At 44.0% G+C, this 25,738-nt stretch overlaps 1 protein-coding gene across 3 annotated transcripts in view; it reads right to left on the bottom strand.

The window, feature by feature from the left end:
• The window catches only part of ABL1 (ABL proto-oncogene 1, non-receptor tyrosine kinase), an 82,750-nt gene that overhangs the window by 29,734 nt on the left and 27,278 nt on the right, over positions 1–25,738 (bottom strand). For 2 of the 3 annotated variants that reach the window (XM_056351979.1, XM_056351978.1), the window contains exon 1: positions 4,242–4,784. The exons of the other annotated variant lie outside the window; for it this stretch is intronic. Coding sequence is in view for 1 of the 2 variants with exons in the window: in XM_056351978.1 (XP_056207953.1) it covers positions 4,242–4,326 (85 nt within the window). In the remaining variant the exon portion in view is untranslated. Of the gene's footprint in view, positions 1–4,241; positions 4,785–25,738 lie in introns of those variants that run through there. 3 annotated transcript variants of the gene reach the window in all.

The raw sequence follows: 25,738 nt of genomic DNA, 5'->3' as shown, positions 1-25,738 counted from the left end.
AATGGAATTGTGGGTACAGCAGAAATTTGGATTTTACTCCCAAATCTGCTACTAAGCTGCTGCCCGACTTTGGATTATAACCTCTGGGAGAGGAAGGGGGAAAAGTAACCGATCCAAGCGAGCTTCCATGACACTTGTATATTTCTGAAAACATTACCTTTATCATTTTTATTTTGGTTTCATTACTAAGGGAGCAGTAGTAGTGAAGTTTGCCCTTTTCTGAGCCTTGGGGAGGGAAGACACCAAGCAAGAATCATTGAGATTTACTGTTGTGTTTCCCTGTTTTACTAAGCAGCCCCAGACTATCAGGGAAGTACTAACGTGTCTGCGGATGACCAGTTTTAGGTCTGGAGACAGTTACAGCTTTTCCTATGAAATGATAATCCTTTCCTCACCACAACCCAAGAGAAATGGCAACAAGCACGATCAGCCAGATTTTTTAATAAGGATGGGGCAGGCGACAAGAACTGCTGGAACAACCACATAACTAACAAGCCAGAAACATATTTAAAAGCAAGAACTCTACTGAGTGATGGTAGATGAGAGGCCAAGAGGCGAAGAGCTGAAAATAGCCAAGGAAAAGAGGAAACAAACAGAAGGCTCTTCCCTGGGAGGCAGCAACACTCTCTTAATGCACTCATTCTTCCTAACGGATTGACCAAAGACGTGCCTGCTGATCCCACCAACATCAGGGCAGAACAAGTCGCTGGCATTGCAGATTTGTGTCTGGCTCGATATGTGCCCAAATGCATAAAAAGAAACTCTCCAGGAACAGGGCAATGGCTACAGGCTGCTCCTCCTCCTCAGGCTTGTCTACTCCAGCTGTAACAAGACACTCTTAAGGAAAATAGGAAAAAAAAAAAAGCAAAAAAAAAAAAAAGCAAGAAAGAGACTATCTGACAGCTGGCAGGACTGAAATAATTCCAGTTAGAAAACAAAGGACTTTACTAGCATCCCCAAAACGGTTTTTAAACTTTACAGAGAACACTGACAGGTTTTAAACAAGGCTTCTGCCTTTCAGTGGCAGGGCAAGCCCAAAAAGGCAGCAATACTATTTCAGCCCCTATTTGGGACATGGACACGTTCTGTTTTCCAGATCAGATTGGCAGCAGTACTTGCTGTGCCTCGTCCCTTCTACTCTTTACCCTTTCTTGGTGTGAAGTGGGTAAGGAATTATTCAGTTTGGCAAAGGCAGAAAGGAGAAAGCAGATGACAGAAATTCAGATCTCTCACATTTTGAGTAATATTTACTAGTGGGAATAGAAACCAGAGCAAAAAATGGCCAGCCAAACATCAATATGAAATCTCAGTAACTGTTAAAGCCAGTTTAAACTTATTTTTGATCAAGTTAAGTAAAGGTCTCAACTTTTTCAGCAAGCAGGCTGCCTGCACACAGCAAAGTGCACAGCAATGGGATGTAGCACCTGCCATACCTCCGCGCCACCACAAAAGAGACTCTACAAACAAGCCTAACAGAGCATAAAAGCCTTTCAGAAGAGGACCACCATGAAAAAAAACCAACTCCATTCCTGATTACTTGGTCAAAAGACATGTACCTACTACACATGTGCCTGACACTACATCAGCCTTTACCAAACCCAACCTCAATATAGTATTTTCAAGAAGCGTGTTTAAATATATAACAGATTGATTTTGCTACAGTCCCATGCTAGTCATCAACAAAGCACTGTAGTGTTTTTGTTAACACATGAAAACCAAAGAAAGAAACTGGAATAGGTAAAATTTAATCTATCCTGCTGGCAGCAGCTGGTTTTCCACGCAACTAATGGACTTTTCACCCTTTAAGCAGTTATGTTTAAGGTTTCATAGTCTACTATAGCAAAAAAAAGCTTCAGCTTCCCCCTCATGTCCTCAACAGCTTCCCATACAACTAAGATAAGAGCACAGTTAAATCCTCCAGTGATATCACCATCATCTCCCTTAATCCTTTCAAAAGCTTCATCGAGGCTGTGGGATGCGCATGGGAATGGACTGGCCATCCCATGCTGCTCACAGGTATCCAGGAGCAATGGTCCCTAGTTTCTGACCCTTGGCCCCTTCTCACAATCTGCCAAGCTTAAGTCGTTTCTATAAAAATTAACAAATCCATATTTAAAAACTTGTCATGTTCTTAAGAGTAATGCAAGCAAATGGTTTTCACTTGCACCCTTGGAGTAGAGGGTGTTGGGGCGAGCCACCACAACTCTTCTTTTGAAGAGTTCTCAACAGCACTTTCAACCTCACAATAATTTTAATAAGAAACCTGCCTAGGAATACCATGTGGGGACCTTCAGCTTTAGAAAGGGATGGCAGAAAATCCTACCCTTTCTAAAAACTTTTTTTCCCTCCCCCAGATGAGTATAGATTCTTGCTTCCCACCCTGCTCTTCAAGAGATCGACAGCTGATTTCGGTAGGTTCTGGGCTGCCTGTGTCCTAACCAACAGTCACAGCATTAAGGATGCAGTTGCCACATTTGTTCACATTTAACAAGCTGCTTGGATGCTGGCTTCGGGTTTGCCCCATGCTGAGCTGAGACACGGGACTGGGCTACTTTGATAGAAGATTGTTTAAAAATTGTTTCAATGCTCATTTCCCATCTCATCACAAAAAGTAAATATGCAACCACAGCCTCTGGGAAGCAGAAGGTGGAATTACTACAATATTTATTGTGTCAACGATTATGTTCTTAACTTGATACTGCCTATACAAGCAAGTCAAACTATGCCCTAATCCTATTATGCAACTGCATTGCAAATTGGGGAGGGGGGAGTGGTTGTAACACACACAAAAGAGAAAACTTGCAAAAACAGTCAGGGTAACACCCTTGTAACATCATCCTTTAGCATTCATTTCTGCAGGGAAGAGAGGCCCCAGATGCTCTCTTCTCCCAGGGCTGTGTTGAAAGATCCAAGGGCGCAGAAAGGAGGCCCAGAATGGCTCAGAGCTCCTCAACAGGCAGCCTGGCCGTGCCTGAGCAGTACCAGAGGCAGGGGACAGACAGAGGTTTTATAGACCTAAAAGATCACAGAAGAATTCAATCACGTAGGAAAGATCAAAATTATGCATATGCACCCACCCACCATTAGGTTTCCTAAACTTTAAATAAATTTAAAAAGTTCTCTGGAAACTGTTCTTTGATTTTAGACAACAGAAAATTCTTCAGTGCCACTAAATGCAACTATAGACTCTTGATCTGAAATTTCCTCAAATGGGTTTGCCACAAGAAGCCATCTGTAGATGTTGAGATTCCTAACCTATGAATTTCCAAGGACCATTTCTCCACTGAATATTTGAGAGTTGAGCAACAGTGACTTGCGATAGGCCCCAGGAAATCAGCTGCTGCCTTTCGTGCCTCTGATTTGATGAGTTAGCATGGTCCTCCTGGCATGCGGATTATTTTTACTGAAGCAATATCAAGCAACACAAAAGAAGTTCAAGAAGCCCAGAGCACCAGAGACGGCCCCGCACAGGGGGCCTGTAATGTTGCTCCACGAGCAGGGGCGAAGCCACGCTGGGGCGAAGAACTTGCTCAATATCCTGCCAAGCAAGACCTCAGCCCCAAGTCCCCCAGCCCAGCACAATGCCTCTGTCACCCAGGCTTTCAACCTAAACTAGTCATGTCCATATGTTTAACATCTCAGGGTCTACAAATAACCGTGGGTGTGACTCAAAAATCACTTTTTAAAAGCAAACACGCAAGAAAATTCAGTTAAATGAATGCCTGTGGAAAGCAGACTGAACAAGGGCATAACCAAAATGAACTAAGAGATTACGTATTAACACACACTGAAAATATTTTACTGATGGACTCATCTAAATTTTCTTCCCGAGCCTGGAGTTGGTTTTACCATCCTCCTCGCACGACCAAAATAAGGGAGATCCTTCCCCTGGCAAAAAAATAAAGCAGAGGCCTTAAGATACGGCTTTGCTTATGGGCTCGGCAATAAGATCCCTTGACATTTTACAACCATAAATGGTAGAGCCGCTCTCCCTTTGTATACTGCAGTTAATGAAAGTCACCTGGGGCCTGGATGCCGCGTACCCCGCTTGGTTCCTTCACCCCCAGCATGCAAAAGCCCAACCTAAAGCTGGCCAGGACCAAACGTCTCCCCAAGCCTGGCCCCAGCGTGCAAGCATGGGATAAAACTCTCGTCTGGGACGGCGGTGGGGTCGGCTGTGCCCCCCACGAGCACAGCAGCCCCAGCCATCGGTGGGCACAGGCTGACCCTTGGGTACTCACCTTCCAGGTAGCAGCTGGAGGAGGAGGAGAGCCCCTTCTTCGATTTGCAACCCACCAATTTCAAGCAAATCTCCAACATTTTCATTTGTTAGAGTTTGGCTTTGGCTGTCTGGTTTCCCTTCCCCCCGCCTTCAGCTTCTTCTCACACTGTGGAATTATCCAGTAAAAGTCTACAAAAGTCTAAAAAAATCCAGTAAGAGTCTAAAAAAATCCAGGAAAAGTCTAAAACAAAATATCCAGGGAAAGTCTAAGAAATCCAGCACTCTGAAAACCATTACAAGGGCGAGCCTGAGAGGCGGAAAATCCTGGGGCCCCGCATCTCCTCTCCCGGGGAGTTAACTCCAGCCATCTTCCCTCCTTCCCAACTCTTTTGGCGGGAGAGAGGAGGGGGGAAAAAAAGAACAGGAAAATAAAGCAAGCGGAAAAAAGCAAAGCCAACCAAGTTGGACAGTCACTCGTGCCCGCAGTTGGCGGCAGCTGCCCGCATGCCGCCGGGCGCTGGGTGCAGGCAGGGCTGCTGGGACTCCGCTGCCAACAAAGGGCCCCCTTCAGCCGCTGCCTGCCTCCATGACATCAGGCAGGCGAGCAACGCCCTCGCTCCTTAACCCTCCTCCTGCCTGCCTGCCTGCACCCTGCCTGCCTCCCCTCCCAGCGCCGGAGAGGCGAGGGTGACAATCAACAAGTCCCCCCTGCCTGCGAGAGACCTCCTTGGGTGGGGAAGGGGGGAAAGGCAGGATTACAGAAGAACGCTGCTGCCTTGGTGCTCGTGGCGCTTTGTGCGCGGGTCTGTTAAACCAATGAATCATAAGCAACAGTCAGTCTTAAAAGTGTGTCATTTCACAGCGTATTAAGGGAACTGTTTAAATACGGCGCCTCGTAACAGGGAGAAGCAAACTGGGAGCTGTGCCCATTTGTAAAACCAGCACAGAAACGCAGGGGAGCTGGAGGTCCTTCCCAAAAGATGCTGTCTTAACACCTCTGCGATAACTACAGGCAAACGGATTCAAATCTCAGCTGATGTAATTACACTTCAGGATACTACTCTGCTTGCACAAGAGGCCAAAAGTTTTCACTCTCCCACTATCTACTATTCCTTTCCCCTGCAAACTGTGCCTTTCCTTTGCAGGTTTCTGAAGGCTACACATCCATTACTACTCTCCAGTTTTCCATTTTTTATAATTACTTTCTAGCATGATTGTGGGAATTCATTTTAAAACAACCATCACTTTTGTTTCTGTATTTATATTCTATACGAGTGTATATATAAAATTTCGTGTACATATACATATAGGAGATAGCAAGTTGGACGCATATACAAATACATTTTTTTCCACTCTAAAATCCCCTTTCATTTCCTGAACCTTGGGGTGCTTTTGCTGCTTCGAGCAAGCGGTGCTCAAGGGCGCACAGTTCATCAGGGGTGCAGAATAGAGAGGCTGGAGAAAATGGCCTGGGAAGCCAACCCTATCACAAACTCCACTGCAACATGTGGAGCACTCACTCAGTGTGTCACACACAGGATCAAAAATGCAGCAAATCTTCATTTTTGTCCCTGAAAACTTCCCTCCACATCTGACAGTTTATTTTGGCAAGGTTACTGACTCACTAGTGCTTTTACCCTCCAACGTTTTCAAACATTCAATACTTTAGGGGAAACTCTGCATGCTTCCAACATCTGAGGAGCATGCCTCCGAAACAGCAAACATCGCTCAGACTCTTTAAACATTATTTTACAGCACTACTTTGCCTCAGTCTTCTGATCCATGGAGTGTATACGTGAAAGACAGATTGGAAAGAAATCCTTGGTCTCTCAACGCATACTGAACTGCAATAATGTTATTTGCATTTTTTAAAATACCGTAAGTCACACCGTTTCTAGCAGTGAAATAATCATGATAAGGACAGCATGATGTTCAAAATGCTTTCACGCTTTTTCTCACAAAATATGAACATGGATATCCCCATTTAATAAACCAGAAAACAGCAAAAGACCTTAACCCTTTCCTCAATTTACACAGTCCAGCAAAGGGATGAGGCTACAGTTCCAATCCCCCACCTCTGCAGCCTGCACGTGCATTAGAAAGACGATGCAGTTGTCCCCACATTCTGCCCTCCTCTCTCCACTTCTGGAGCAGGATTTCTATTTTATGGAAGCACAAGGGTTTAAAGAGAAACCAATACCTATCTACTTGTTGCCTGTCCACCTAACTTCACATGAGACTGCAACAGAGAACTTGTGCAGAATTGCTCTGGGAGGGGTGGGGGTGGGGAAGATGAGTTAAAAGCAGATTTGGAGGAGAAAGGTTATATAAATCACAGGAGGAGCTCAGCCATTACGTGTTCAGACTCAGTGTCACGTTTAGGGAACTGAGATGAAGTAACATTGGTAAGAGCAAACCAGGCATCTTGCACATAACTTTTTTTCCATGTGAGGAACATCCCCATCCTGCTTCTCCTTCAGCTGCAGGAATGCGGAACCCCCATAGCATTCTCCAGGCTGCACAAAGGCTGCCCCCCACAAACACCACCCACCCACTACAATTAAGGTTAATACAATAAGCGCCGGCAGAGTTAATGTGGGTTACATTCCTGATGAACTCCTGGGGTTCTTATTCCAGAAGAAGAATGTCTCATCTCAGATTAAATTAACCTGCTTGCAGAAGAACCCACTGTAGGAGAAATGCATCCACTCGGGAGTTAAACACAAAGAGCTATCCTGGGATAACTCCCTATGTAGATAAACAAATTAATTCCATTTATGTTTCCATGCAGACAAGCTTGTGTGGTCCCTTTGCTACAAATGTCATCCTTCAATGCTTCCTCCTTTGTGTCATGGCAAACGAAACTGCAAATACTTTAAGCAAACACCCTCTGCTTTTCCTGCATGCCACGAAATTAACTGGTGATACAAAAATAAAAGCCATATTGGTAGTGTCACACAAACTCTGCTACTTTTAACGGCTGACATCTATTAATCCCTTTCATGTTTGTTTGTCATATACACATCTTAGAACAAAATCAGTCATGAAAAGCGTGCAGACTTTTGGACTAAAGAGTGACTGATGCAACCTTCAACTTGGGCTCTCATGTTGCAGAATGGCAAAACAATTTTGGTTGGGAGCAGACTCGGAAGGTCTCCAGTTCAACCTCCTCCTGCTCTGAGGGTGGCTATCTATCTAGATCAGGTTGTTCCAGGCTTTTTGCAGCTAAACTTTAACCCAGTCTGCTGGGCAGCACAGAAGACTTTTTATCCTCTTGTATCTATCCAGCTTTGCCTTGCTGTGAAGTTCTGAGTGTTGCCTCTCCTCCTTTTGCTGTGCACCTCTGAGAAGAGCCTGTCCAGCCACCAGTGGGGTGGTTACAAGAGCACTGGGACCCCCTCTGTCCCCTCTTCCTCCCCACATGAAGGCAGCTCCCGCAGCCCCAGGGGCATCGCCTGTTCCAGCCCCGACCAGACTCCCTCCAGTGTGTCAGCAGCTGCCCCAGGGAAGGAGGGAGCTGGACGCCATACTCCAGATGTGGCTTCACAAGAGCCAAAAAGAGGGAAATAATCACTTCCTTGGACCTGCTGGCTCTGCTCTTGTTAATGCAATCCAGTATCCATTAGTCTTTATTGTTCATGCTCATACAAGAGTATAAACCTATTTAGCCAACAGCCTTCATGTTTGGGGTTCTTCTAGCAGACAGCTATATATTCTTTACTTTTTTAAAGCTACCCAAAATTTGAGGACAGATTTTTCCAAAAGAGAACGATCACACACATACATGACAGCAGCAGCGAAAGGACTGGCCTCCATGAACACAGAAAGTGAGTTTTGGCATGATCCCACAATGTCAGCAGCTGGAGTAAATTTTGTTGCGATATCATTAAAAACAGCTTGAGCGCTTGTCACCCATTTGAAAGCAAAGCTTTAATTTTATTTTAAAATCCTCTTCTGAAACATGGTAAGATAACAGAGTTTGAAGCCCCAACCACTGGGCATTTTTTGATAGGCACATTCAGCTGTTTTGGGATGGAAAAAAGTCACTTGAAACAGAAGCAGCACAAACTAGTGGTTAAAGCAAAGGAGTAAAGGAGCACACCAGAAGAACAGATTCTTCCTTACAGTTGCAAGTTACCTGTGCCTTATCTTGTTCTTCTGTAAATGCAGCTGAGAATTTCCCCACAGGTGTTAAAAGACTAACTCAACACTGGTTGTAAAGCACTTTGTTGTCTCTGGATGCATGGAGCAATGAAATGTAGAATCACATTAATTCCTAACACATTTTTCTTTCTAAGTGATAAGGTTACATGTGATTTTGGGCATTCACTGGCCACTGTCTTTAGGATTAAAAATAGGTCCATGTCAGAAAGCGCTGCCGTACTACACAGCTCTCTTCCGATGGCATCTTTCACATAGTGGACTAACACATTCTAACACCATTACCTGATTAAAAATATATGTGTATATGAAAATGATCAAAGAAGCCTATGTTGAAATCCATGAATGACCGCAGCATGTGCTACAGACACAGCTGTAACAAAGCTGGGCTTTGATCCGACAGCAAACACAGTATTGCCTATTTTCCTGGGGCCTGGTCCAGCTTTGTCTGACAGATTTCAATTTTCCTTCAGGTTTTCAGGTCCTCCACCATTACATGCCTCCATCCACTCTTACATACAATGTAGCAAACTTTTGGGAAGATACTGGTGTGTATTAGATTGAGAGGACTAGCAGCTTTAAAATCCTGGCTACTAAACTCCACCTTCTTGGCACGTGTAGCACAAAACACCGTCTGGTGGAGTCCTGTAAAACTGTTGGCAATTAATACAACTTCAGTGGGTCATGCACATGAAGTCATGAGAGCTTTACCATGGTATGCCAAAGAAAGCACGGCAGAACTCGAGCCCAAGATTGGCAGGGTTAGAGTGGAGCCCACATCCCACACCCAGCCCATAAAAGCCACCTCAAATTTAAACAACTGTCTCAAGTCAGTCGCCCCTTAGTCTTGATGATGGTTTAACTACTCCAAAGACAAGTGAAAACAAGTCTTCCAGGATACTCCAATATTCTCAGCCTACTTGTCAATGACAGCACTACACAAAAAGGTGATGACGTTTGTGATTTGTTTGTAATACCTGCCACATCACAGGTAGAGGGTGAGAAGAATCATGGTATTTGCACATAGAATGACTACATCAGCCCAGTAAAACTTTCCAAGTTTGTTCATGCACCTAAAGAGAAAGCCCAAGCAACCAAGACACAGAAGGATCTCTAACTACCACTTGGTGATCACTAGCAATCAGTAATACCACTGTCATTAGTAATGTATACCCAGACAAACAGGGCTCAAGTGGTTTTACTGCTCTGCCCAGTACCTTGCTCAGATGAACCTCCGTGCCTTCAGCGGTGTGCAATGCCACCCAGACTTTCTCCAGCACTGCCCTACCTCAGAACCACTCCATCAGTGTTGCCATCGTCTGTTTCCTTCCAGCCTTTTACGTATACATCTTTGCCTTTCCTTTTCCAATTCACATACACAACATTTTTAGAGACACAATTATTTACCTTGCCATTTAAGCTCTTCCCAAAATTCAGCTGACATGTTTACAATACCTAGTTAAAACAGCATGTTAAAAACAAAAGTCTCTCCCTACTATTCCGACCATTCTACAATAGGCATTACTGTAAATAAATAAATAAAAAACCACTAAACAAAAAAGCCCACACATTAATTTGAACAAAGGCTAGTTAACACCTGAGAACAAAGAGTGTTTTCTGTCCTTCAGAAACCATCTAGCACAGTGTGAGCGACCCTGCAAGAGCACAGAGAGATATCCGCACATACAATAAAATATTAACACTCCTGGCACTTGGACTTAGCAAGTACCACTCTCACAGGAAGAAACTTTTTTTTAAAAAAAAAAAGAAAAAGCCAGGTTACAAAAGTCGACTGTACACATCAACAGAAACCCAAAAGATTGTGCAATAAAGCATGTGCATTTGTTGTTTTTTCTCCTGGATTAAACAGATGTTTGTTATTTGCAATTTTCATGAGTGAAGGAGGCGGCTAAGAAGTGGTGATTTCAGAGATGGGATGTTCAACTATTTGAAATTCCTTACAAGCAACAGGGCAGAATCCTACTTTTTAAGGTAGTAACAAGGCAGAGGGTACTATTAAATTCCTGCAGTGGGGGTTTGTCTTCAGCACACTCATGTGAAAAAACAAGGTGGGTTGTGAGCTCCACAGGGAATTGCCTGGGGTATTAGCATTTGAAGCCTGCAAGGTTAAATTCAAGTCCAAAGGGGCTCTTCACAAATCACTGAAAAAGGTTTGGACCTCTTCCATTAAACACTTATTGAAACATCTGCAGACAAAGAAAAAGAAAGAAGCATCTTGGCACTTTTCAGATCTGAAAAAAACAGCTGCTTACCTTAAAGACACAAAAATCACACAAACTCCTGCTTACTATAGTTAATTAACATGCATTGGCTGGGCAGTTTATTAAGGTTGTAAAAGAGGGAGCAGGGACTGACGGTTTCTGTGCAATAGGTACAGTAACATCAGTTTAGGGATCCTAGTGAAGTTCAGCATTTTCTGCCAGACCAGAGCAGAGAGGGCTCACAGAAAGCCAGGACACAATCAGAAAAGATACATACTTGGAAAGTATCAGAAAATAAATTTTAGAGAAGTTTCTTTGCCAAATACTGACTCAGATCTTGAGTGGGAGCATTTCCGTCTTTCTTTTAAATGAAAAGGCAAGGAAATGCAGATGAAAAAGTAAAGTTAAAACAAGAGGTTTAAAGGGGGGAGCTCAAAGCTGATGACTTCACGGGCTATTTTGTGTAATTCTGAGCACGTCCGCAGGAAGAGCCAGGAGGACCAGTAAAACATGTTTTCGTCCTGACAGTAACTAAGTGGTTAATTTCTTCCATCCAAGAGCTGAAAAATCTGCCAAAGCAGAAGACCAGGCCTAAGAGATCAAATTACACATGAGGAGGGGGTAGAAGGGGAGAAGAAGGAAAGAAAACAAGCCTCGCTGATCCAGCGCTGCCTCAGCCCAGCAGGATCGGGAGGGAGATGGAGGGAGGTTCGTCCCGCACCGCCCGCGGCTGCAGGGCGGCCCGCACACGGGGGAGGGGGGGATGCTCTGCAGGGCGGCCCGCACACGGGGGAGGGGGGGGATGCTCTGCAGGGCGGCCCGCACACGGGGGAGGGGGGGATGCTCTGCAGGGCGGCCCGCACACGGGGGAGGGGGGGGATGCTCTGCAGGGCGGCCCGCACACGGGGGAGGGGGGGATGCTCTGCAGGGCGGCCCGCACACGGGGGAGGGGGGGATGCTCTGCAGGGCGGCCCGCACACGGGGGAGGGGGGGGATGTTCCCCACGTCTGGGCAGGCACACTGCGGCAACACCGACCTGTACGGAGCACCCTCGCTCTGCCCAGTATGAACCACCTTTTGTGCATCAGCTATCAAATTCATGTTACTGGAACAGCTGGAACGTCTTTCTCCACCCCAGCGATGCCGTTGTGCTGCGTTTTCTCTCCCAAGCGGAGTTTAACTCGGGGCTCAGCTCTGAGCGTGGCAGCACGCTTGCTGCTGGCACCGCTTCAGGAATCACCAAAGGACTTGGAAAGCAAAGGAAAAAAATCACGCAGAGCACACACAAATAATAATCCATCAATAAACAAATAATCCATCAAACCTAGTAGCAATTCAGCTCCTCTGCCCTGAGGCAGATCACGCAAAGGAGGTCTCACAGCAGTATTTAATGTTTTCACTGCTGTTTCAGGGCTCCCTACCCAGCCATACACCGCACCTTCAGTCCTCCCTCACCTAAGCTGTTTCAGCATTGAATTCAGCACAGATTACAATCATTTTCCAAAATGCAGAAAATTTCAAGTAACACACTGCAACAGGAGACTAGGATAAATTCAATGGCAAAGAGAATTTTTCTCTAGGGATCTAATCCTAAACAGAGTTGTGCTTTTGAACAGCATCAGTATCGACGGACAGAAACCTTTGCAGGAGCACAGTATACACACTTCCTGACACTGTAATGAGTGTACTTTTTTTTTTTCCAATTAAGAAAGAAACAAAAAAAACCCCAAAACCTAAAACAGTGCCTTCTGATCAGGAATTCAAGATTCCACTACTACATCCACAAGGGAGTGCATAATATTTTGGAAAAGTAGAAGCTCTTTATAACTATATAAATAGAAAAGCAACTATATAAGTATAAAAGATGCTATATAAAATCATCTACAATCACTTGATTTTAATTACAGTATTTATCCTCCCTCAGTATCTACTCTCAGCCTCCCTCAGATATGCCAGTGAAGTGCCTTGTGCTCCATAGCACTAATTGCTTATTATTCCCAGTGTAAGAAATTAAATATACACTCCCAGAAAGGAAAAGCTTCCAGTTAATTAGAACTGCCTGCAGCAATGGTTCCCTCCAAACAGTTCAGTATTTTATTTTGTTGTCAGGACACAACATAAGAAGTTTTAAGAGTCCTGCTGGGACTATGACATAAAGGCAGGACCAGTATTTTCTCTTATGAAGACTGGGGCCAACAGGCTGAAACTTCAGACAAAAATAAGCTATTTCACTGTGAAGAAAGGCAAATGTAAAAATGTATATATTGACCTCCATCCTGGTCCAACTGCAGCAAGAAGGCAGAAAAAAGTATCCATTTTAGTCTTGCACTGCTGAGTGTAGACAAAATGCAATTCAAGTGCTAGACCTAGTGCTAAATTTCCATAAGGATTTAAAACAATGCTTTTTGATTCCTAAACATAAAAACACATTGAAAGATCACATTTTAATTTGAACTTTTTTTTTTTTTTTTTTTTTTAGAAAACTGGGGAACATTCCCTGTAGGTTGCGCTATTAAGACAAAGCAAATGTCTGATGCTGAATTCATCAGGGGTAAAAGTTCTAAAATTAAACCCTTTCAGGATGAGTTTCCTTGGTATGCTTAGAGTATAATGCTTATCATATCTGCATTTAGATTTATAAAATAGCATGAGATTGTGGAATACCTCCATGCTTTCTGCCTTTCCAGGCAAAAGAGGTAAGATAAAGAAGGGAGGTGTAAAAAAGAAATCAGTGTTACTGATCTCCAGTAACACCAAACTCTGCCCCTATGTCTATTTTGAGAAATCCAGAGTTCCTTTCTATTCATTCCCTCTTTACCCTACCTGCCCATCATTAATCAGAGCCATTTCACAGAGCAGATATATTACATGTGGTCTGAGGTTTACAGCTGTTGGCATGAATAAAGATTGTAGATTCTGTCTGCCCGCATACCAGACAGAAAATAAAGAAAAGTGCAGAAGTATAAATGAATAGCAACAGTCAGCACCCTATAAGCTATCCAACCCTGCTCCACACCAGCCCTATAGCTGCCGCATCTTACATTTCAGGCTCAGCTGAGTCACTTCACTGTTCACAAGAGAAAAACAGATTTTCAAGACCTGCACAGATGATTAAACAAATAAGTAACAAAAAAAAGTAAAATACCTGTGACTGCTCTGAAGATCTGCACAATGGAGCACAAGGCAGCAAGCAGCAGAAGCGCTACAGGCAAACATCTCTGGGAAGAGATCATGCTGACATGGAGTGAGGGACCTCTGCCAGTTGATCCCATCTAAATCCAGAGACCCTTGGTCCCACCTTTCCCATTTCCTTTTCATTGGCACCAGGGCTCACACAACCATGTGGTGACCCACTTCAGGAATGTGAAGACTGTCCCCACTACCTGTTCATACAAGTAACAGCGCTGGCATCACCAAGGGGCCAGGAGAGCTGTTTCTTAATGCAAAATACTGAGAAAGTAACCTGTACTGGCAAGTATTGAGTTGTATGGACAGCTTAATCTTACCAGCCTTTCCCACTGAAAGCCCTACAAACCAATCCAAATGACTTAAATGTGAATGTAGGAGTGGACCAGCTATAGATGTGTTTCATTAATCATTCAGAGACCGTCAAATAGACCACAGGCATTCAGCACTGGGAGACCTGCTTCCACCTGAAATGGAAGTACTTCAGCCAGTCTTGAGTAACCGGCCACGCTCCAGTCTGCATCTAAGGAAGGCAATGCCTCAAATTCCTAGAGAGCTAACAGACACCCAGACAGGCAACAGTGCTGCAATAGAGACACCACTCTCTGAAAACGCAGCTTTGTAAGAAACCATTTTGGAGTAGGAAGTTCCTCTGTAAGCTTCTCCTGATTCAGGGGGTGTTCAACAAAGTTCAGGCAGAAGATAGCACCGCCCTGTAATTTAATTCACAGCTTTTCCCATTTCTGATCAAGCTCCAGTAACTATTGAGGTCTCAGGTCAGCAATACATAAGTCAGGTACATTCCATGTTACTGCTGCAGATTGTGAGCCTCCAGTACAAGCTCTTACTGTTTTATCTTGTTCTTGCTTTCTCCATGAAAGAAGAATCATGCAACAAAAATAAACAATATCCAACACTTTCTGAAATTGTATGTCTCTCCCAGCATCTTGCAAGAGGAACGGAAAATACCACATACTGCCCAGGTAGAACTCTTTTGTTTTGACACTCCTTTGTTTGACTTTACCATAAAAATTTGGGTTTACCTGGAAGACACTTGAAACATAGTGCAGAAGCCCAGACTTAACTTCACTAGTAGTACATGGTGTATTCAAGACTCCCTATGCAAGTTCCACACCTGCCCAACCAAGTTACACAGGTTATATCAAGTTATTAGAAGAACAAAGACTAAAGCCTACAAAACAAAGAGAACTAGCAAAAGCAGTCTAGAACATGAACCACTAGAGGAGGAGGAAGGCTCTGGCTTGAACCAATAAGAGGTAGGAAAACCCAGAGTGAAAGCCAACTGTTTTTTGTTAGGCCACACATCCCCACTTCCTCCCTTCTCCTGGTTCAGGTCAGTCTTTCCAAATCTAGCACCTGGAATGTGGCCAGAGGATTTTCACAGGATAAAAGAGCTGCTGTGTTCCCCTAATCTCTCAAACACGCACTACAGTTAGGGTGCCAGAAGCACCTATTTTAAAATTAATCTCAAAGTAGAGGAAGGTTTGGAGAAAGAAACAGGACTAGAAGTCTCCAGCAGCTCTGGAGTCAAAGGGGGGACGCAGCCAGTGTATCGCTCCATATTGCATGGCTAATAGAAGACCCTGACAAAGTAACACAAAAGGATTTTAACCCATGTAACGTACCATTTATAAGATCAAGGAAGAGCACAGGGGAAAAACCCCACAATGTGATCTCTCATTTTTTAATTGTACCCGAAGTGACTAAAAGATGTCACAAAGTTACTTGCAGCATTAGCAGGTTATTGTTTCAGAAAGAGCTGATAGTAGCTCGGTTCACTTTTGCTTACATTGCCAAACCCTCAAATGGGGTCTGGATTTTAAGATTAAAATAATTTGGGGGAAAAAAAAGTTAAATAAAGGGAAAATTAACCATTCAGTTAAACCATATGCTCTAGGAAAAGATATGCCACAGTTTTATTTCCGACTCTTCTTTAGATTTCTCCTGTAATTGTAGATAAAACACTCACCCAACCTGTGCCTCCATTTTTTCCAAGTGTAAAAGATTTTCATGCCACCTGGCTTCTGGACAAGCTAACTACAAAGTCAAGTCCCTGCCTTGAGATCGATCCACTGCTAGAAGGTACCACACATGTGAAACGTTCAGTAACACACCCAATACACCAGCTTCCAGTTTATAAAACACATGTATTTCATGTACTTCCAGGGCACTCACATTCCTTCCATCAAGTGGAGCTGCCTCACGGCAGCATGGCTACAGCAGAGGGCACGATATAAAGGCTCCTGATGTTGAGCTTGATGCAGACTTTTCACAGCTCGCCCAGGGTGTGTTCAATATCAACACCACATCCTGCACATGCGGAAATTATAAGTGACATGAAAAACAGCTAGATCCAAAGATAACAGGCAAATCCCCCACCCCCTGCCCCGCACAGAAACGCTTTGTTTGTATTCAGGAGAAAGAGGAGCTTTTCGTGTGTTGAAGCACCACGAAGCAAATCCCATGGGGGAAAACCAGGTATCTCAGATGACAAGCTGTTCCATAAAAATGTGCTGGGACCCCCTGAGGTCTCTAATGCAGGAGGGGGAGTAACAGAAATGTAGGGAGCTCTACAGCCTCAGGACAAAAGTGCTCCAAAGCACTGCCGCTTTGAAAGCTACCAGGAGTCAACAAAGTTGCAGTACCTAAACTGGAAAATACAAAAGCTTCCACAAATGCCTGTTAACACTGATTATGGCCCTTTTCTGAATCCACTCTCTTCAAGCTTCTTATAATATCATAAGAAAAAGCAAACATGAACAGCAATGAGGAACAGCCTATTCTGAAACCACTTCCAGGGAACAGGGATTGTTTAAACAAAATACATTAAGTGAAACCATCTGTATTAAGGGTCAAACACCATCTGAGGCTCAATGTGCAAAAATAGCCATTTTACAAAATTTGGGCTGTTATACCTTTGTTGTTTTCCTTTTTAATATGACTAATCAGTGTCACTGAGGTGTTACCAAGGGGGTAAGCTCGAGCAAGGAATTTCACTCCGCAGCTCCTGAGCCTGCGGCACCAAGAAAACATTCCTATTAATCTTGGTGCTACCCTTCTCCAAGCGTGCTCAGAGGAAGGTTTTCTCCATCCCATTCACGAAGCATCCTACTGCTGAGCACCGTGCGGTGAGGCGCGGGGGGTTCGGCAGTCGCCCCTGGCTGGCTGCCCGCAGGAGGGGTCCTCCCTAGCGCCGTGCAGTCCTGCTGCCAGACAGTCAGTTGATCCAAATCACAAGGGATGCTGCTTTCACAAGACTTGCTGGCAAAAGATAGGTGACAGAAGAGGTTCAGGGAGGGAAAAAAGGCAATTTAAAGTTACAGAGCAACCGAAGATGTGTTTTAACGCGTTTCAACAGAAGAAGCTAGGGTTGGAATTTAGTGGGATTCAAAGATGGTTAGCCATTGCTAAGGATAATAAATATTAAGCTAAAATACTCAACATGTATATGAAGCCTGCAAATAAGCACCCTGTGAGAGATTGATATATCGTATGTTTCAAATATATGCTGATCCTTTCCCACCCCAAAGGATTCATACAAGTCTCATTTAACTTATCTGAAACATAACTTTAATCGGAGCAGCATGGAAGCTACAGTGCCTCCAAAGAAGTCAATGGCAGCAGATCCTGGACACAAAACTCCTCAAGTATTTATTTAGACAATGTAAACTGTGAACTAATATCACTATACAAAGGGAGAAAGTGCCATGGAGAGGAATCTGCCCTTAGAGATCCTGCTCACTGCAACAGAGGGAGAACAGCTATGTCTGAGTACAGTCTTAGTCACCTGCTGTGGATTTGATAACATCCAATTAACTGCAGAAATATTTCCGTATGTATCACTAGTGAAGTCAGACTGCAATCAAATATTGCAGCTGCAAAGGCAAAAAAAAATAATCGTTAATCATTTTTTCTGGAAACCAAGCAGAGGGTGACGATAGAAGGGAAAACTACAATTCATTCATTTTCAACAAAACTGCCAGCAAGAAGGCCAAAAGAATACCAATTTTTAATTAATTAACATTTACATGCTAACATGTAAATGCCTGGCAGCTTTTTAAGCAAATATTTAATGGATCCAACATAAATGCAAATGTCAGCTATCAAAAGTCAAATTGCACAGCTATGATGTAATGAAATTGCTTTGCTTTATGGGAATGAGGTCAGAGGTTTGAAATAGGGCCTTAGGTATAAAAAAAATATCCTTCACAGAAGTTGCAAAACTAATGCAATTACTTGCCTAAGTCTAAAAATTTATAGATATTTAAATTCAACTCTAAAGATCGAAATGAATCATCAATTTGCATAAGCATTGCTAGGGACCATACAACTCTTGAGTCAAAATGAAGTAATGAAGCTTTCATGGTCTGAATAATAGCTGCAGCAGCAGGGGAGTTAAAGCTAAACTATAACATTGAAGTGCACGCGCATTACAGTCACAAAACATTTTTATATTCCTGATAAAGCATCAGAATGGCCTATACGCATAGAAGAATACATAGGTCAGTATGCAACCCAATGGAAGCAAACTCCAGGAATGGGTATATTCAGAGTGGATTAGCAAATACAGGGGAAGTCAAGGCCCCTGCAAGGAATCTCCCTGCACTCATTCAAACGCTCGGCAGCGTGAAACGAGCTAACCACAGACAGTGGCAAACCCTGGGAGCTAGAAGGTTTTTGATTTAGCTTTGCAGAGCAGGATGAGGCCAGGCTGGCACTCATTCAATATGCTTCAGCACCCTGTTAAGTAACACAGCTACCAAGCCACCCCAGCAGGACTCTGGAGGGAACCCAGAGTTGGAGCCGCCCCCACTCAAAAACTGGAACAAACAGGAAAAGCCAGTTTTTCTCATTTTCCTTCATTCTTGGCTCTCAGCGAGTGGTTCTTTCACTTTCAGAAAAGTCACTCTGGAGGACCACCTTACCTGTAAGGGACAGCTAGCTTTGATGCATCTTACTCTGTTGTGCTCAGATAAAAATCAAAAGTTCAGCACCCGAAGATGCAGTTACAAGCACTCTGTCCCAGCAGGAGAAAAGCCTATTCAGGGAGAGATTTGTCAGGGTTTTTTGCTGTGTTCTACTACCTCTGCTGGGAAGAATGGCCTCAGTCTGTTGGCCTTGTAAATGAGGAAAACCAGCTCTTAGTTCTGAAGCAAAACCAATTGGGATTCAATGGGGAACATACGAAGCACAAGATGTTACCTTTAACTTCACTGTTATGCCACTGTATGCATATTTTGTCCCTCCAGAAATATATCATAAAGATTAATTCATCTGTGGGTTTGCGGTACCCATATACAACAGTGATTAGCATCAAGAAAGTTTTCAAATAAAACAACAAATGCGTGAACAGTATCGCAACTGACTATGGCTATTTCACATGTGATAGGAACTGAAAGCATTGTAAGAAGAGCACATCTCATCCCTGAAATGATCTCCCGTGAATATCAACACTTGGTTTGAAGGAAGGAGGCATCCCATATCCATTTTGTCTGGCTGCAGGTGGATATGAAGAGAAAGAGCAGCGTCCATTAACAGCAAACGTCCCTATGGTGGTGGCACTAGCAAGTGCTTCTAACACCCCTTATGACCCACCTAGGATCTGGGCACATGTTTACAAACCACATGGTGGTTCCTTAACAGGACCTTGTCTTCCCAGGGCAGATGAAATGGCCCAAGAGCAATCCCAACACAGCTGCACTGCAGCAACAGCATAGCTTGTAATGCTGTAGAAACCATCTCAAATCTGAAGGCAACTGAGAACGTTGAGGAAAAGGATGAGCAGGGGCCAAACCAAGAGCCTGCCCTCCCCCCCTTCCTTCCTGTCCCTCCCAATAAGTTATTCATTAACATACCAAAACACACATATCAATGAAGAATTCATGGAGATTCCCTGAATACCAAAATACTGAGTATAATGGCAAGCAGAACTAGCTTAACACCCTCTTCCAGTTCCACACCCTGCCCCGGGTGGATCACTCTTATAAAGCTCCACTTGTATTTACAGCAGCAAAGTCCTCGCTGAACCCCTTCATCACCAACGCCTTTGACAGACGCAGACCATGCCTAAACAGAGCAGCAGCGGCCACAAATGCTGTATCTTTAAATCTGTCCCCATTTCGTTTTCCAAGTTTCTGTTTGAGCCGTTACAGCTCCCTCAGGACTCCACTGACTCACTGCATTTTCTGGATGACGCAAGCACGCTCTTCTGCACAGCTTCAAAACAGGCTCCAAACATTTCCAGTCAGAAACTGGCCACCAAAGAACCATATAAATCAGGTGTTCTTCCTGAGCAGGCATCACCCCCATGAAACAGCATGCAAACTAGTTCCTATCCTTATTGGAAATATATTAATCACTGGCATTTCTGCTCCTTGGGAATACTTCTAGGAAATCTTAAGTTTCCACTCTGAAATCCTGTGGAAAATAGTCTGCTCCTGACCAAACACCTACGAGAGCTGGCCCATCTCCTCTGACCCACCAAGCTCAGCTCCTTCTCCCTGTTGGTTTGTGGTTCCAGTTCTGCCACTGAGCGTTCATTGCAAACCTCTGCTCTCAAGTTGCGCCCTTTCAAAGCACGCTGCACATTAAAAATCCTGAGTTCTCCATACTGGTTCCCAGTTTCTCAATTCTACCTGCCAGCAAAGGCCAGCAGATAAAGAAAATCTGTTCTGGGAGGGGACATTTAGGGAACACTCGGACGGGCCAAGCAGTTCTGCAGGGTGAAGAGACCTGAAGCCACCACGAGGACAGATGCATGCAAAAAAGACTGGATCGGGGAAAGCATCTTCCATGACTCAAGGCTGAACTTTGTATCTCTTCTTTCTGAATCCCTTCACTCAGCTCTTCGTGTTCCCCCAATCACTGCAAGTCAGCAAACAGACCTTTTATGTACATTTTTTCATACAGGAATGGCAACAAAAGCAAAATAAACACTGGGCTTCTGACTTATGTTTGCTGCATGATAGCAAAGGCAGCTGAAAAATTTTGGTTTCTGCTTGTAGCGTTCAGCTTTTATCCACTCTGAAAGATCTCACTGTGATAAGAGAACTGGAAGTGACATAAAAATGTAAAACTGAATAATGAAGTGGAGAAAAAAATTCAGAGAGAAAGACGAGAGTGTCTTGTTTTATCATGTACAGTAACATCGATAACACACATCTTGGGAAAAAGGCATCCTTGCTAGACAGCCTGCTTATTCTCTTCAAGCCAAGTTAAGTAAGATGAATGTCTAAGACAAACCTGTTCACACTTCACTCTCTACAGCATGCAACACACAGACAAAATCTTTTGCTAGCAGAGGGTTCCTGACTGTTGCCTTGCAGGCTCAGCGCAGGCAGTCACAGTGAAGGCAGCATCACCAGACCTGCCCCTCATCAGGCAAGGGATGTACAGGCAGCACCAAACATTCATTTTCTCACACTGCGAGTAACACGACCAGTGTTGTCACAGACACTGCAACATTTGTGCCCAGGAATATGGAGCAGACAGGTAGCTTGGAGCCACCAGAAGTGCAGGCAGCAAGCAGGCAGAGGGACTGGAGCATGTACATGCTAAGAAATGCAGGATGGCTTCACAAGGCTGGTTAACCGAGGCTTCAGCAATCAGTGCCCTGGTTCCATTCCTACTGCAAAACGATGACTGGGAGGATATTTGCAAAATTAGCTTATGTGCAGTCATTCAAAGATAAGAGCACACAGCTTAGCATTCTCTGTATAGACACTGGGAGTTTTATATTGAACCATATGTGATAAACCTATCTAGAGTGTATGTATACTCAAACAACTTTATTTAGATTTAGATTTTTTTAAATTGGTATTTACTATATCTTGAAACAACCGAGAATTAAGGATCCTGCCAATTTGTGACAAAAAGAGCAGATCTTCAAAGAGATAATACACTCAGTTTTAAACTGTGAACTGAAAACTATGCACCTGGCATGCTTTTTCTCACAATCAAATTACTGAATATTTATCACACTTCTACACCTAACTAGATTTCTTTTTCTAAATGTTTGTGTCTCCTAGTTCACTCTTAAAGCAACAGAGAAATGAGCCACAAACATAGAACTGATGCAGGATTTAATGTATTGGTATAGGAAATTTGCCAGCTTTTAAACTGCTTGAAAGCTTGCTTCTTCCAATCAGGCTGGATTTGCAGCCCATGAAGCAAGGATGCACTAAGGACAGCGATTAGAAAAGCATCAGGAATTGTGATTCAGAGAGGTGAATCACCACCAGCTCCCCTGGGGTGTGGGATTTGGACAAGCATACCCAACTGGAGCCCTAGCAAGATTACACAACCCCAGGCAGCAAGCGCAGCCATCAGGATCCTTTACTTGGAGACAGAACTCAGGTCCTCGTTCCCAGTCCTCTCTCTCCACAGCACAGCACAAGGCGTCTGCTGCTCTTGCTGGGTTGTTTCCACTTGCAGCTTGAGTTTCAGTTGCCCAGAAGCCCACACACCAGCACGGCCCGCTGCCAAGCATGTGATAGAACCCTGGCATGGCAGTCTACTTGATCTTCTCAAGAGCTGTTTGTTATTCAACAGCCACAGATTAGCCAATTTTACTCTAACTTCACACGGGAAGAGCAGCGACGGTGTGCTTTACTCCACTCTTTCCATTTCAGATGTTACCTTTATACTGCACAGACTTTACGCTTGCCCAATAGTTTTAGCTCTAGTAAAAGCACATCCCGAGCTCAGACGTCACACTCAGCCAAATATTCCATAACGCTTTCAGAAAGAGTGTTTTGATCCACAGGAAACTCAAGTGAGATGCATTTTTATTAGGATCCTTTGAATCACAGATGTGCAAACAGGAAGAGAAATTCTACAGCCCAAATTTGAAGACAGCCAATGGCTTTTTGCTCCAGCAGAAACTGTGGGATTTGGCCTGCGGTGCTTTACCCAAGAAGCCCATCGGATCTCATGACTAAGTGCATGCGAAGCAATGGGGGTGGTGGGGAGGAAGAGACACGCAGGAAGATGGAGCCCTTATAGTAAACATCTGAGCTGTCTCGAATAAAGGCTGTGCTATTAAAATGAGGCCGTTGCTGGTTTTCCAGTATCTTTTCCTCTGTTTATCTCAGTTGCCATGGCTCTCACTTGAATCATCTGAACAAATTACATGCACATGTCCCAGGCCACATTATTTCCACTCACTCCACAACTCCAGATTGACTTTCACTCACCTGGCAGCTGCCCGTGCCAAACAATGTCATCACAGCTAGCGACGGAGCACTGCTTCATGGACACTGCTGATTAGAAACCGATGTCAATTACTTCAAAACAGCTTATGAATATTTCAGGAAATGCAAACAAAGAGGAAGAACACAGAAAAAAATGGCATTGTGTTATCCTTCACAACCTGGGTTCCACGACAGTTGAGTCTCCAGTGTTGACATGACCGAGGGCTCTTTCAGGTCAGCTGGAGCAGACCAGCTTTGAGCTGCAGAAACTGCTCCCCTGCTCCTCCAGTGTATGAGCAAGATTGAAAGGAATGGAGTCAAAACTAATCTCCCTGGCACGTCAAGCCATTTAAATAATCCAATATATTGTTCTCTGGATGTGGTCATGTGCCAGGTGTCCCAAACTTAATTACTGATGCAAGCCAAAGTTAGATACCAGCCTACTGAAAGCAGGCCAGACTCCACAGCTCTCAGAAATACACTTTATTGTGCTGGAAACTCTGAACTCAACAAGGTAACTCTAAAGCATCCTACACCTTCAGCAATAAAGATCTGTTTTCTGAGTATTACTCTCTGCATCAGAAGATGTACAGAAGGGAACTGTGCCCCACCTTAAACCTACAGCATGAAATCCAACCTGTACCACTGGTGCCATGTCAAAATCAGGAATATGGAGAATTCCTGCCCCTCCTCCCCCTTCTGTCCTCTCCAAACCATTAAGAATCAGAAGCAGAGAGCTGAGGCTGTCTGAAAACAGCAGCTGAAGCAGCACTGCAAACAGTATCCTTTGCCGTCAGGATATACTGCTGCTAGAGACATAAAAGCAGCTTAGAGAGACTGCTGTCCTCCAGTGTCAGAGACCAGCAGACATGCACACCACAAGGAGAGGCTGGTGCATCTCAGATCGCAAAAAAAAACCCACCAAGAAACCCTCAGAGTTTGTGTTGGGAATGACTTCTTGTCTGGACCTGAGCAAGATGGAAACAGAAGGAGATTGCTCTCACCATTTGCAGAAGACCAGATTTCTCCTGCTCACCTGCTGTCCAGCCTTCAGCAAAGGCAGAAATCTTGCTGACCCAGCCAGCTGCATGCAGGCACCTGCACTCCCCATCACACTGCTCAGAAATGGAGGTCTTGTGATACTGAAAACGGGAGATCATTTTCTGTAACACCAATGTTCCCACCCTGGAAATTTATGAAACAAGCAAAATCCAAAAAGGAAACTGCCACTATGTTTAAATTGAAAGCTTGAATTAGGTGGGGAACAGGCCCTACATCACAATCTCTCTTGCCTTCAGCAACCCCATTAAGCTGGTTTATTCTAGAGGAAACTCTAGTCTTCACCAGGTATTCTTTCTGTCTGTTTTATGATCTGGGGATACAGCTGCAAATTAAAAAAGCAAACAAAAAAACACTAAAAGCACTAGTGCTTTGACTACTGAGTGGCTCCAGAATTCTGTGCTGAACAGAACACAACACACATTATCTCACTTTGTAGCACACATTTCAGAACCCAAATAAATTGATCCCAGATTCTTGAGATGACTGATTTGCTCCAGGACTGTATCTACTAGAACAGTTCTCCTGGCACCAGCAGCACAAAATCCACTAAAATAGCTCAATACTAGATGGGTTCATGAATGTTTCAACAGCCAAAGTGTTGCCATACAGAAGCACAAAAGGATGAATCCGCTAATTTTTTTATTTTCTTCTACTGCTCTGACATTCTGGGAGAATTTTACCAGAGTTGATTGGAAAGGGAAGCTAAAATACAGTGAAATGAAAGGGTTAAATGTGTGATGAACAGAAGGAAAGCAGAAAATAATGTGCAATTTTGGTGGCCAAAATATATCCCAGCACAGACTTGATGGTGGTAATTTTCTTTTCAAAATACAAGACCCTCAAAGCCAAAGATACATTGCAAGACATCTTTTGGGAGGTTACAGTGATTCATTCAAACACATGTACCAGCTTTTCTTGATCACAGTAGGTAAACTCAAAAAAAGGCCTACAAAGTGGGACCTCAGCACTTCCACAACTCAGACAGCAACTGGTCTTCTGTCACAGTAATTGTACCTACTGTTAGGAACTCTATTTGAGATCTAGATGATGGCCAACATATGATTTTTTGAAGAAAAAAAAACCCCATAACTCATCCTTTTTTATTCTTTAGCCTTAGAAAGACAGTACAGAAATTTGTAATTTCTGAGAACTACCAGGAAATTCAAACTAGGCTGTGAAGAGAAGATTTCAAAGTTTAAATAAGGACCTGTGTACCTGGCCCACCAGAAGTGGGGAGAAAGGGAGATGCAGGGGTAGGAGGAGGAACGGGAGGATGGGAAGTTTACAGAACGCCTGACCAGGAGGGCAAGCACCGCCCAAGTCCTGGACTACAGAGACATATCTATACTTCCCCCAAAGTATAATTAACAGCAAATTAACAGCTCCAGATCTGTCTGTCTGCCATGGAAAAAAGCAGCTATATGGGGCTGTGCAACACGCTGCACAAAAGACACGAAAAACAGAGAATGACTACTCTCAGACTCTCCTTGCACCCACCCCTCAGCTCCCTGGCAGGCTCTTCTCTCCGCAGCACAAAGTGCAAAGCTCCCCCAGCACCTATTACTTTTTGGCCTTCTACTTCCACAAGATACACTGCAGTTAATCAGCACGACATATAGACAGATATGCTGGACTGACTAGGTCTTACTGGGCAGAAAGGTTGACAGATGAGT

Source organism: Falco biarmicus, chromosome 9 (assembly GCF_023638135.1).
Source record: "Falco biarmicus isolate bFalBia1 chromosome 9, bFalBia1.pri, whole genome shotgun sequence".
NCBI lineage: Eukaryota > Metazoa > Chordata > Aves > Falconiformes > Falconidae > Falco > Falco biarmicus.
Note: the sequence above shows the minus strand (reverse complement) of the source record. Positions and strands in the feature narration are given on the sequence as shown.